Source organism: Myzus persicae, unplaced genomic scaffold (genome assembly GCF_001856785.1).
Source record: "Myzus persicae strain clone G006 unplaced genomic scaffold, MPER_G0061.0, whole genome shotgun sequence".
NCBI lineage: Eukaryota > Metazoa > Arthropoda > Insecta > Hemiptera > Aphididae > Myzus > Myzus persicae.
Window position 1 is genome coordinate 1,203,162 of NW_019104266.1, and position 15,240 is coordinate 1,218,401.

At 31.5% G+C, this 15,240-nt stretch overlaps 1 protein-coding gene across 1 annotated transcript; it reads left to right on the plus strand.

The window, feature by feature from the left end:
• Positions 1-431: 431 nt before the first annotated feature.
• LOC111040657 lies at positions 432-8,998 on the plus strand. The gene is made up of 3 exons (XM_022324643.1): positions 432-871; positions 929-1,010; positions 7,717-8,998. The coding sequence occupies exons 2-3, from the start codon at positions 945-947 to the stop codon at positions 8,338-8,340; spliced, it is 690 nt and encodes a 229-aa protein (XP_022180335.1). The 5' UTR covers positions 432-871; positions 929-944; the 3' UTR covers positions 8,341-8,998.
• Positions 8,999-15,240: the final 6,242 nt, after the last annotated feature.

A 15,240-nucleotide genomic window follows, 5' to 3' on the forward strand; every position in this document is an offset into this window, starting at 1 on the left:
ATATTTACGAATGAGGTCGATGAACAAATTCCAAGAACACAACGTGTACAGTGTGTTCTTACAATATAATAAAATAAAACAATAGAATTTTTTAAAACTGTTATTTCAATTAAATATGAATTTTCTTTAACAATTCAAAAAAAACTTAAATGTGCACTAGGTTATCAGTACCTAGAACTGCTAGAAGAACTCGTCACTTGGCGAGTTAATAATTATTTCAATTTTTAAAGTTTGAACTGCACAATAATAATTGTTTAAAAAACATAATACATAAGTGCATAAAACAACAATGCAATTAGGTATTGCCAATTAGTGCACTCGCGGTTGGTACATTATATTATATTGTAAGCATAAATTATAAACATCGGGTATTGGTGTGTAGTTATACTTAAATCCTTGATAAAATTATGTTATAATGTTGTTTTTCGCGTACACTTTCAATTATATTGTTGCACATTGTATGAAAAAAAAAATGTTTGATCAGAGTGCAATAATCATAGTTATTTCTACACATTTCTCCACAAATCACAATACGTACATATATTATCACACCAGCATTGGTCATATAGTTCACACAATCAATATGGTACCAGACACTGTTGAAATCGCCGTACAAACAACATAACAATTGGACATTGTTTAACAAACAACATGTTATATCGGTATGATATACATACTATTATATAGTGATAAATCGTTTGTTGTTTTTTTTTTGTTTGTTTTATCTTATCCCGTCAGATAGTCGAATGACGATGGACGCGTAAAGTACCTAATCTATATAATATTATAATATTATAACGAAATCCATCAAATACCGTACACGGTCAGAAAACGATCTGTTTAGTCTTCAGTCGACACGCACGGTTGATAGGTAACGTAAATGAATTAATAATATATTTGGTTTTATTGTTTTTACACCCGTCCTCAGGAGAAGAAAAAAAACTATGATCGCTTCCCGTCGTTTGCTGAGTGGTTTCCTGGTGATCGCCTTAACCATGTCCGTCCTACACGTAAGCGCAACTAAAAATTACAATAAAAATAACACCTATTGTGTTATACTCACTATTTATATACATTATTTTTCTGAATTTTCTCTTTCGACGGTCTTTATCTACGATGGAATATTATTATTTATTACGAACTCATTAAATATTTTATGGTGAAAAGATGCAAACGAATTAAAATTACATGTATAGGTAGGTACCTACGCGAAATTCTACATAATACAACCATTAAATTTATTTCTCAGAATTCTAATACGAATAACAATTTTGCATAATTCATGGCATTATATTTGTGTTCATTTACAACAATGTTTTATGAGTTGATGACCGTCAATTTATGCTGTATACGAAATTTCACGTTTGTGAGTTTCGTCTTAACTATATCATATGCCAATTGAACGAGACTGTACAACGTTTTAATATCGATCCCATTATATTTTGGCGGTGTATCACAAAAATAACCAAATGAATAATTATTATACATTTATACACTTCATTCATTTTTAACGGTTTTGAACCTGTCATATAAGAAAAGATAAAGTAAATCTACCTCAAAGTTCAAGAGCCCACTAATAGAATTTTCGTTTACCATGGATTATTATTATAAACGATAACGTACCCATATGAAATATTTTTTTTTAGATATTGAAGGACAATTGAATATAATAATTATAACAAAGCAATAACGTATTAAAAAAAATCTCGAAAAGTATCAATGCATCATTAAACACTAATGTTAAACCTTGGAAAACGGCAAAAAGTATTAGAATATACATTTTTTCATACTTAAGTTGTAGTAGGTACCTATTCGTAAAAATCAAAATAACAAAAACAAATCTTGAACTATTAAAATAAACATCTACAGAACATATTTAAAAAAGCCCGGTGTCGAAAAACGATATTCAAATGCTTTCAATTATTTAATTTTATTTAATTTGTATTGATCCAAAATTAACTCTGGCTGCATAGGCCATTAGTTCTGTACAATTGTTTAGTTTAAACTTTCAAATTTGAAGTCAGCTTTTAGTAACATTCCTGGACTATCTCTTGTTCGGCAGTATCGAATTATTCATTAAGTTTCTTGTGATTAGAAAAGTGTATCGTTTAATGATAGGACCTAAACATACTTGTTGCTTCTGAGTTAATATCAATCCGAGTTTGTGTAGATAGGTACCGAAACTTGTATCGCATAACATATTAGTTGTTCATTCATATTATGTTTATAATTGTAATGCAAATATTCTTATTACGCCTAATAAGAAAAGTGTTCAAGATAAAAAAATTTAGCAATTCACTATGCTGTGAATATTATATTACGTAGATTATATATCATGAATTCACTTTTTTCACTTTTTCACTTTTTTTCACTTTTTGTCATCTATAGACAACACACTGAAGAATAGTCATGCGTACGAAATATGACCGTCGTCGTATGGTAAACAGTGAAACGTAGAGACATAATATAGGTACATATTCAACTAACGTATTCGCTTTTTGTAAACTGCAGTATCTATAATATTTCATAATTTATTTAATAATAATTGGACACTTGTATCACATACTCATTACCTATAGTCTATGTGCGTGAAAATAAAATGTATCTATAATAATATGCGTTGTTATCGTAGTACAGTTTTACAATTTTCTTTATAGTATTATGTAATTGTAACATTATATCGTGAGATAACGCAGAAATTTGTAGAGCAATTTAAACAAAAACAAAATTCCTAGTGCGCCTTGAGTTAATCGTAATGAACTACGCCTTTGATAAGGTACGAGTTCTGTCTATATTTAACAACTTTTAACTAAATATACACTTAACCTGCTAATATTTATATTCGTGTATCGAGACTGGTGGAGACCCAGACCTTACAATATGGTTACAAAAGTAAACAAACTAATAAGTCCATATCTATTTAATTTCAGTTTTTTATTTTAAAATTCAGAAAAATCCCAAAGCTATAAACTTCAAATATATACATTTACTATACCTACTACGTTATTATTATTTCTTACTTTAAACAAATTGCATAGGTGTATAACGCGATATTGTCAATTTTTTTAATTCAATTATTTATTTGAATAAATTTCCGAAAATATTAGCTATAAATTTTTATGCCTACTTAAAATAACAATATTCCAGGCATTTTAAACTTTAGAACGTTAGCTATTTCCTCAAGATTTAATTAAAATTCGTTTTAGGATTAATCTCATTTAATAAATTGTGTATAATGCTCGTGCTTACATCCAATAATCGATCTTCGAAAAATAAATTATTTCTTAGATAGAAGTTTTTATGATTCTGGAAAATTCTGAATTTTCTTCGAAAATTACTTTTTAGTCGATGCTATTTTTACTTATCTACACCAGTATCTATAATTTTAGCCTTTAACACAAATTAGTAGGTCAGTAGTGATAACTTCACAATGAAACGAATAACGATAATCATTCTTAATAAACTAATCATATTACGTAACTGCAACCGAGTACCAACTACGAACAACTGGGTCGTGTGTTCTCAAAACTCGATTTCGTCGTTAACTACACCGTGTGAGCCACTTTATTATTATAGTTGAACTACACATTGCGGTAATAATCTAGCGAAACCGTTTTAATCTATACATTTGATACCACACCATTGAATAACATTCGGCATTTGGATCTTTTGTACACGTTGTGTTTCTAGAATTGTGATTTTCAAACTTTCTTCCATCTGATCGTAGAGTTAGGTTAGGCTGGTGGCACTAGTCGATGTACATCTGTGTTGCAGTATTCATATCCAACACATTATATTATAACAGGGATGCGGTTGTACAGCGGTAGTTCAGTGGTAGGCACGCACACTCCAAGGTCTAGTCTAGTCGACGAAGGAGGTTTTAAATGGAGCCGCCGCTCCGAGAAGTTGATGTGACGTGCGATTCACATGGCGTTATTGTGTTATGACGACGTTATATTATATTGTTCGCAGCAAGTAGAAAGTTCGGCGGTTCAGCAACTATCTTCACTGGTACAGAATGTATTGCAGCAAGCATTGGCCATCGGAAAACATACGATGGATTTGCTTTTCAAACCGAGGCTGATTACAACGAAACCCTTTTTGGCAAGCGCGAGAAGGATAAGATTCAACCCTGTGCTGAACGGCTACAGGAGAAGAAACCTGGCTAGAATGCGTTCGATGAGGAAACGATTGAACATCCTGCAGGGAAGAAGGCCCTTCTTCACACTGCACTGACGGATTACTCAAATCATTCATCGACAGTATTATCGATATAGTATTATATAATATGTCATGACTAATGACTCACATGTTGCTCTAGATGTAGAAATGAAACCATTTGTTCGGGTTGAAATGTTTGCAATGTCCATTTGTATATTATGATGGACGTTGACCATGATCTAATAATCAATATTATATAGTGTGAATCATAATAATATATTGTATTACGCACAAATGTTTATGTTTGTATTAGCTACATGTATTTAAATTATTGTCTGTTGTAAAAATAGTCAATACCATTTGACGAAAACGTGAAATATCTAAATACTATTTTTTAAGTTGTTATTTATTATTATTATAACTATTATTATCTGTTAAGGATTCAACGACGATGGTTAGATTTTATTTCAAAAAAAGTGTATACCTTCGATTTTGAGTTAACTGCAATTAATGTTCAATAAAAAATAACCTGCACCTCTAACACTCGACGATTATATTATTATTGAAACTTATGTTTCACGTCAACAATATTTTTTCGTCAAACACAAACATGCAAAGGACTAGGTATATTATTGTCGATTTAATATACGATTGTTTGAAACCAAAATGTTAAATTATCACGAAATTGTACTGACGTATTGTTAAGCTAGAGCATTCAAGAAGAAAAATAATAATATCATAACTTCAAATTACTTTATTATTCATATTATATACCTTATTTATACAAGTAAAATTACCGTGCATAATATAGCTATAGTTTGTGCCAAGTATGCAATCGCATATAATAATCCTGATGAAAAAATATTTTACTATATTTTTTTTTTTATGTATATGTTTTTCATTCTATTCTTATTGAGCGTTATACTTATCAACAATTACAATACAATGTATACAGACACTTTTTAAATACTTCTGGTTTATACATAGATAACGTGGGTTGGGTAGAATAATAGTAAATAGTACTACCATGATATATTTGATATTTAACGGTTGGTTCTAACCGCGCGTGTTACCAGGTAGCAGCGGGGTTGATTAAAATGTTTGTTTAGGTATTTATTGTCAGGTTCGCGTTTTTGGAATATTGTCAACGATGATAGAGTACGACTATACAACCGTGAAACGATTTCTGATTCAAAATCGCAAAGTTAAAACATCGTGTATGGCAAGAAGGTTATCACTTATCATATTTTGAGAGTATACAATACATACAAACGCAACAACTGAATAAAGGGGGCTTCCGTAGTTGCGTCTGTAGCACGTTTATATTCAATTAAGGACAATCATGTTCGACAAACCGATGACAAACAAATCAATTGAGTATAGAATTATTGTCCCTTATACGGTCACTAAAATGTTCTCAGTTCGACAATACAACTTAACAATAGTTGTTGGTTATCATTTTTTATTGAGCCGTGTGATCAAATACAATACATTGTTGAAATTAAATAACAAAAGTCAAAAACGTTGTTATGCATATATTGAGAGTGATGTTTGAAAATATAATTGACTAAAAAATATGAATACTTTTAGCCACATTTCAATCATATTGACTTATGAATTATTTTTATGTTTATTATATGATGAAATTAATTAATATTAAACAAAATTATCAATATTGAATATTTATGTATAAGTTATTTGATACGGTTTAGTGCTAGTAAATATATTATGCAATACCTATACCTACATGTTAAGATTTTTTATTAATGGATTTATAAAAATTTTTAATATTGGAGTCTATGCTATACGAATTACTATTAATAGGCATTTTAATATTTCTGATGAATTTATGAAAATATTTTTAACCACAAATAATACTAGTTGGTCAAGGCTTTTTTCACAGGTATATATTATATGTACAAGCAACGATAAGTTACGCATTGAAATACAATAACAGTAAAAAACACCACTAACGTTTACCACCATTTATTGACTATTAATTTCTATCAAGGCTGTAAATAATATGTTAAAAGTACCTGAAAACAGTATCTAAACAATATCAATTACCGATAGAGTTGATTTGCAAATACATTATTTTTTAGACATTTAAATCGTCTTGAGAAGTGTATGAACATTTGTAATCAAAATTAGTAATTTGTCATATTTATATCATCTGGAATATATAGGTATATAATAGGCAGATACGCCTCGTCGTAAGTAACCTCGTTTGTAAATGATTATATTATAAATTTGATTTTAAAAATAGAAACAGTAGCTATAGGTAACCTCTCTGCTGTACACTAAGAATACTCGAGTTTGTACCTCGTCATTGAGTAAGTCACTGTAAATGTATGTGTCAAATTTGAATACAATGATAAAATAAATCCTTTAATGTATTTTTTTTTGTAATACTTTTTGTTATTTAAGTAACTTATATAATTACATTTTTTTATACTGTATGTGTATAATAATTAAAAACTTTAATACCTACCTACATACATTTTCAAAACTCTTTAAGTTGAATTTTTTCTAAAACCTTGGTAAGTCTAAAACCTCGGTAAGTAGAAAAAATTGCATTTCCGTTGAATTTCGATTTATCGAGGTTCCACTTTATAAACATTTGACAAAAAGTTCAAATATTTAGGGTCAATTGCTTTTGAGTTACACCAAAAACACAAAATCAATTTTGTTGAATACTTTTTAGTTTGCGTATAAATGTCTGTTTTTTCTAAATTTTATTTTCTCTGTTGTTTTCAAAAGTAGGTCAAGTACCTCAAGTAGGTTCATTACTTTTAAATTTTGTTCCCCTAAGATTAAATTAGATCCAGTTTTCTACCAAAAACTATATCTTAAGTTTACTTCAAATTTAAATGTCATAAATGGCGATGATGGACGGAAAAAAATACAAATTATTGTGAAATCTATAAGTTCATCATTTCTCTCATAATCTAAAAACGTTGACAATTTTTTTGTTAAGCAATTTTGCACGAGAGCTTTAATGAGCTCATATCAATTGTTTCGTGTTGAACACTATGGATCTGATCAAATTTTTAATAATATGTCCAAAAACGACGCATCTTTAAAGTAACTTTAAAGACAATAATCTATCCCAGTAGAGACCTAAAATTGTGATTTATCGCTTGCACGAAAAAAGATGTAAGCCGACCAAAAATTGGTGGGCTTTGGTGCACGGCTTAGCATTTTATTATGGCACAGCACCCAAAAGTAACGACTAGGTCTGATTTACTTCCAGAAACTACCCTCAGAGTTGAATATTGAAACATTGTTATACAACTCAAAGAGGTGAAGACAGACACAAAAAATCCACCCTCACACACACATTGAAACCCCAATAGATTCATCGCTCAGATCAGATATCAAACATAAATTTTGATTTAAGATTATTGAATGTGCCATTAACATCGTAAAATATTTTTGATCTGATAAAAATAAGATTTTGTAATGTATATAATGACAATGGGGCCTCCCAATGATTTTTCGCACCGAGGCCCACAAAACGTAGTTGTGGCACTACTGTTATGGTTTTTTCCTTAGAATGCGACGGCCGCGTCCGCCAGCGGGAACGATGACGAAGGCGTCGACGGCGGTGTTGGAGGCAGTGTCGTGGACGTTGGTGAGGCCGTTACGTTGGCACCGTCGTTGATGGACCGAGTGTCGGGCGTAATGGACAGCGTCAAAATGCAGGCGTCCGAGACGCTCGACGGGGCGGGGGCCGCGGCGGGGAAAACTGTGTCCGTGCTGAGCCGCCTCCAGCCGAGCGTCACCAAGCCCGTGTCGGAAGTCGGCGGCGCCGCTGGCGGGTTGCACGTGACGGAGAAGAAACTGCCGTCGGGTGACCACGCGCTGGGGCGCCTGCAGGAGACCAAAGGACGCACCGTGGCCGCGGCCAAGAAGGTGATGGACGAGACCATACACAAACTGCAGTCGACCGTGAGCGACATACGGCGCACGGTCAGCGGCGACGACCGGGACGACGTCGGCGGCGACCGGAGGATCAGCAACGCACTAGACAGCCTGCTCCGGGCCGTCGGCTCGGAGGGCAAGGCGGTGTTCGAGTACGCGTCCGACGTCATCAACGAGACGGCCGACCGGGCCAAGGCGGCTGTCGACAAGGCCCAGCAACAACAAAAGCCGCAGCGACGGCCGAACCAACAATGATAATCATAATAACATTATAATATTAATTATTTCACGTTACATAACATTGATCGAGATTATACGTCATCATATTTTATATTGGTACTATTATAATATCATTTTATACCAAGACATTGTCCGTCGACTAATAATTGAACTAAATGTACATTGTGATTTTTAATTAATAATTATTAATAATATACTGTTTTACAATATTTTTGTAAAATACCATATTATTTTTGTGAATATCTGTGACTTAGCTTTAAATTCCTATAGCATACCCACGGTGAATGTAATATTCCACTCGTATTATACTTTGGTTGTATATTATTATTTAGACACGGCTTATACCTAACGATAATAATATGGTGGTACAAATTATTAATTACTGTTTAGACATCGCCTCATAATGTTTATACGAATGGAAATGAATTTTCCAATCGCAACCAATCCCATACCAATGATGCACCAATCGCAGATGCATATCAATATTACATAATATTACCTTTAAGTATACATTATAGTATGCAGTTCAATTTAAAATAACGTACCGGTTTATCTACCACAATTAACAAATTATTTACCTTAAGTGAATTGTACAACTATTTTGATCAAATGCCCATTTTATACATTAGCTTTAATTATACATGATAATATAGTACAATAATATATGATCTTATTTGTCTTATGCTCTTTAATTACACCAAAATATCAACTATTAAGGGAACATGATGATTAATATTGTTCAACCACAAAATTACAAATTGCGGACGAATGTTTGTTACACGTATGCATGGATGTTATCCATACGTATTGCAGGATAGCAGTGGTGTGATCAGCTTTAATAAAAGGGTCGAGGGGGATATGCATTTTTGACTATTATCAGACTACATTAATAACGGTAAACATTTTATAACTTGTTTACTGTTTTTTTTTTCAATTTGGTCATTGGAAAGGTAAAGGAATTTTGTAACTGTTTTGTGTGAATATCGATTAGAGTAATTCCATTAATAACATTATTAATTGTATCACTTATTAATGAAAGTAACGGGTCTTTACAGATTTGTATAATGTCCGATATCTATAGTGTATGATACTAATTTAAAAAGATTCAAATACTTACATTTTTTTTGACGATCAAAATAAAACTGGGACAAGAGCCTTGAACATTTATCCTTATTCCCATGGAGCATTACATTCCCTTCACTATAAGTATATCATTATAACTTCAATAATTATTACTTTCACGCAGTGAGGAGGGGGGAGGGAATCGCCAAACAGTAATAAAAATAAAATGTTTAAATAATCAAATAATTATGTGGTTTAGTATTTAATTAGTAGTGTCTTACATGTATGTTATAAGACCATCTGCAGATAGTAATAACTTATAATCAGGTCTCTACGATAAACGGATCGTAATACATTTGTAAGATAAAATATTTGACTAGGTAGGTATGTATTATATAGGTTGTTGCTTCTAACGCGTAAGCATTAAATCAAACATTTATCGTTTATATTTTAGTCTGCTGTTTGCCAAAAACTGGAAACATTTCGAGTTATGAAACATCATTTGGAGGATCTAATGGCTGGGAGAACACAAGTCATGCTTGACGATCATTCAAATTTTAAGACCATGATCCAAAACCCGATCGTTGAATGGAACAAGGAAGCCACTGAGGCTATCGAACATGGTACTAATTTATTAATGGACTCATTTCGGTTGACCGATGAAGCTATCCAAAAGTCCACTGCTAGTGTTAAATCTGACATCGAAGATGACAAGAAAACCAAAAAAAGCAACCTGAATGGTTAGACTATTGCATTAAACAAATGAAATTATTATTATTTTGAAAAAGTTATAGTAAATAGGAAAAATATTGTATGAAAAAATAAAATTATTTTGAGTCATATTTAGAATAAATACCAGCATTTATATTTATTAGGTTTGCAACATATTTCATTTAAAAGTACCCTTTGTGAACACTTTCTGGTATCTGTCCAAGTATCGAACATTATTTAATTAATAATAATAATAATAATAAATAATTAGTTATAGTTGTTATACACTGTTACAATTTCAATATTACAACATATTGTAGGTATAAAATATTATCATAAATTCATAACATATTAATGTATATTTTACAATAAAGAATACATAGCGCTATCTATGAATTTATTAATGAAATCATCAAAATTGAACCATTCTATTTTTTCAAACAATGAAATGAGGTAAAATATATTATGAACTACCGATGTTGAATGTAGGACGCATCGATAACTTATCCAATTTATTATGAATTATATGATTAAAGTATACATAAAATATATTTATTTTTTTTGTGAACAAGAAAGACACTTTCCCCCCCCCCGGATCCACCCTTGATAGGGTTATATCAAGGTTGTATATTAAATTATGTTCCGGGTTATGAAAAATATATAGGTAATAATAGCCAAAAGGTATATATATATTTTATGTGTTATTATTCAGTCAACTTTTTTAAAATTGTGTTAATTAAATAATAGCGATTGCAACTACAATAGCTTTATTACTTAAATGTACATCAAGTTGAATTCGCTATCATAACATATAGGTAGTGTTAAACGGCTAGAACTAAACATTATTTAACCAAACTTTTTACCTTCAACACTTCTACATTCCTTTCATATAATATGGAAAATATATTAACTTACAGAAGAAAATATTGATATGCAATCGGACATCACAACTACACGCAACTTATACAATATTGAAATATCGATAAATGTATATTATAATGGATTATACCCCAAAAAAGCGATAGTGTGATATGTATATGTGTAGGTATTTGAAATATTATTCTATTAATCTTAATGTGAATAATATATGATGTGTATATATTTATAGGTATCCGAATTTTAGACGTTTATATACTTTCACTACACTTTATATAAAGTATAAAACCTATAGCTTTATTGTTTTTTTCAGCTGGCTGTTTTTTTTTTGCAATTTTTTTTGGAGGATACCATTATTATAATTTGTGAACCGCAAAAAAAAGCCCAGAAAAAAATTAAATATAAAAATGAACACATGTATACATAAAATATTGTGTTATAAGTTTATAATTTATAATTATACATTTCAGTTTTATATTGGGTCGTTAAGAAATTAATGATATAATATAGAACCTACAGAAAAAATACATCAGTTTTAGATATACATATAAATATATAATCCATTTATACAAAAATAACACAACTATAAAAATAATAATTAATAATACAATAAGTCAACACAAAACAGGCGGCAGTATCTTTAATATTAGTTCGTTGAACAAATATAATACAAGAGAAATATACACCAATGGACCTACTTTGTTTTTACTATTCATCCTAGGAACATCAGCTAATAGGCCATTAGTTATTACTATTATCTATGATAATTATCTGTTATCATTATTATGAACTATTAAGCATTATTGAATAAATTCTTAGTTAATAACATAATTTATATATAGTGTTACATTTTTTGCAATTAATACTTATATTTTAATAGATAAAGTCAAATCGTTTATAGTTATAAAATAAACAACTTTCAGCTAATAATACAATATAATATAAGTGACTTCTTCATTGATATGGGATTTTTTAGTACATTTATTTTTATTTTAGTTCACACCATTTCCCAATTGTGTAAGCCATACTTCTATTCATTTAAATTAAGTATAATATTCACCAGAAAATACTTTAAATTAACTTTTAACTAGTTTAAAAATTACATATATTAATGATTGCAGATACTATGTATGCACAGGTTTTGTAAAATAGTTTCTGTTTGCTTAATTATTTCTAAAATGAATTTAAGTGGTAATTGAATAAAACAATTTCAGAATATCCGATATTAGGTAAAATTTAATTGCCTATATAAACCCCTTAAAAGTGGGTATGAAGTGTCTTCTTGAAAATGTATGATTTTGCAGCAAACGGCAATGTTATAATATTATGGTTGTTTTTCTTAAAATTGCTAATCGGGGTGAAATCTAATTAACTTAATTTACTTTACACATCATATTCGTTATAATGACATGTCTGTACTAGCCGCGATAAACGAATATGAGCCGTCTGTGACGATGAAGATGATAAATTATTACAATTAAATAATTAATAATAATTATTATTATATCTCAGATTTGTGCAGTTTCTGATAGACCGACGGCATCGAATTCCTTACAATACACTAATAAAAGATTTTCAAGTAGGGTACACCACACAAGGCGTATATGCACCTGCGCAAGAACATACGGCGAAATAGCAACAAGTGGGTACCGCTAAGACGAAAGAAGAGATTAATGCAATGACTAATGGCACAACAAGACTGACATCGATAAGAATGTGGATTTCTGGTGTGGTGTATACAGCAATAATATAATATAAAATGATCCCTGTATAACCCCGATGTGGGTAAAAAATATTGGCTTTTTGATTATTGTCTATAGCCTTATTTACCGTAGTGTATATGTTACGGACAAGGTGAGGTAGTTGGGCATTGTGCACAGTGCCCAGACATTGTGTACAATGCCCAATTTTAGTGGTTAAAGTGAAAATAAAACACATTGCTCGGACATTGTGTACAATGACCGAATCCTTGAAGGGCAATGTATGCTACCATGTTCAAAACAATACAATTAAATAAATTTAATACAATATAATAATAAATATTAAATTTATTTATTTATTTATTATTTATTAGATGAATATTAGTATACATATTTATTTATTTGAGCACGGATTGCTACTGTGGCACTTAGAATTACATAGTTTACCTGCTGCTTTACATTTGCATTTTTTTGTTTTACACTTCTGCGTACAACCACATCTATTATATCCTTGACCGCCCAAGTTGGAATTGTGTCGAACTTTCCAAATTATAACAGCTAGAGTAATAATAAAGATAGGTGGTCGATAAGATAACTAAAGGAGTGTTTGCACCCAGAGTCTGATCGATCATCAGTGATATGAGACGTGCACCTATCACACACCTGCCACACATACACACACACACATACACTCATACGCGTCGTCTGTTATTTTTCTATCATATTTATATTTTATCTTTGTATTGTTAATAATCGTTATATTTTGTCATTGTGAGTTAGGTATATAATATCTTAATTACGAGACGACGCGGTATCGTCCTTAGGTCGTCTCCGCGGCACCGACATATATTATACAGTAAATTTTTACATTGACCAAAAGTATGTCGGGCAATCCAAATTGCCCAGACATTGTTATAGAATGACCGGTCATAGTAAACAATTATTACTAACTGAATACTTTACCCGAAACTGATGGGCACTGTGCACAATGCCCGGCTATTGTTGCACAATGCCCGACTACCCCACTTTGTCCGTAACATATACACTAAAAAGCGATCTAAAATTAGTGACTGTAATTTTGAAAACGTATTGTTGTTAAAAATAAATTTGAAAAAATAGATTAATATTTAACGTACAGCAAAATTAGTATTAATTGTTAATAATTTCATATTAGTATACATGTAGTGATACTCACACTTGGATATGTCTTTTGAATTACGCCTTTGAGTCGCTCGACCCTTTTTGGTTCACGCCGTCTAAAAGTGGACTGTCGGCGTCGTCATAGTGGCGGTACGGCATATTACGGTAGTGACCTCTTAAAAGTGCCGCAGCATGTGCAGTAAAGTTCGACGTACCGGTGGTATTAAGACCACGTGAAGACGTCATCTTCGTGCAGATGAATAGATGCGTCTCCTGTACGAGTGGCAAGCTTACCAAAGAGAAAACATACATGTTATTTTTTAAAAAAAGGGTAATCAGCCAATATATAGGGCGAGTTTGAATGACATTGGACTATTTCACACAACCACACTTGAATCACGTACGTAAATACTAAATAATAATATTATTACCCGGATAGCAGTGGGTACCTTCTTCTTGAATAACAATATTTATAATCGTTGGCTTATTGGCTTGCCAGATAGACGACCAGACCGACTGTTTACGCACAGCGCACCGACTCGGAGACTCGTAAACAATGCGATCTGGACGATGGACAGTTAATTTGGTTAGGTCTTGCACTCTTTTAGTTTGACAGTTTATAGTGTTGGTACATTGCAGCTAAATATGCGAGTAGCGACAATAAAGCCTCGTTCACACGGTGACACTACAGCGTGACATTTAGTGTCCCGACATTAAGTGTGGCGTCAGTGTCACCGTGTGAACAATGTAGTGCCTCGCTGCCACGACATCGCGGCACTAGTGCCGCATATCAAAAATGTTTGATATTAACATCGTGACACCGTGACATCGTGTCACGTTATCACTGAATATTATCAACCAACCNCATTTTATACAATTATTGTCATTTTATACAGTTATTATCATTTTATACAATTATTATCATTTTATACAATTTAGACTATACATTTTAATATTTTATAATAAATTCACATAGGTACACACACATTGTAATCAAAATATATACATTTTAGTTTTGAATTATGCAATTATTATCATTTTATACAATTATTGTCATTTTATACAGTTATTATCATTTTATACAATTATTATCATTTTAATATTTTATAATATATTCACATACACATTTTAATCAAAATATATACATTTTAGTTTTGAATTATGCAATTATTATCATTTTATACAATTATTATCCGGCGGAATTAATAGCCGGCGGAATCGATGTGTAGATATTTTAAACAGTAGCCGGCGGAATTAATAGCCGGCGGAATCGATATGTAGATATTTTAAACAGTAGCCGGCGGAATTAATAGCCGGCGGAATTGATATAAAATCGGCGGAATCGATATACGCCCGTGCACAATGCCCGGCTATTGTTGCACAATGCCCGACTACCCCACTTTGTCCGTAACATATATAATATAAA

Bases quoted from the DNA above. Each gene is read 5' to 3' on its own strand.
- LOC111040657 (XM_022324643.1), top strand. From the start codon at position 945: ATGATCGCTTCCCGTCGTTTGCTGAGTGGTTTCCTGGTGATCGCCTTA. The intron at 1,011-7,716 runs GTAAGCGCAACT...TTTTTTCCTTAG, and splicing joins TAACCATGTCCGTCCTACAC to AATGCGACGGCCGCGTCCGC.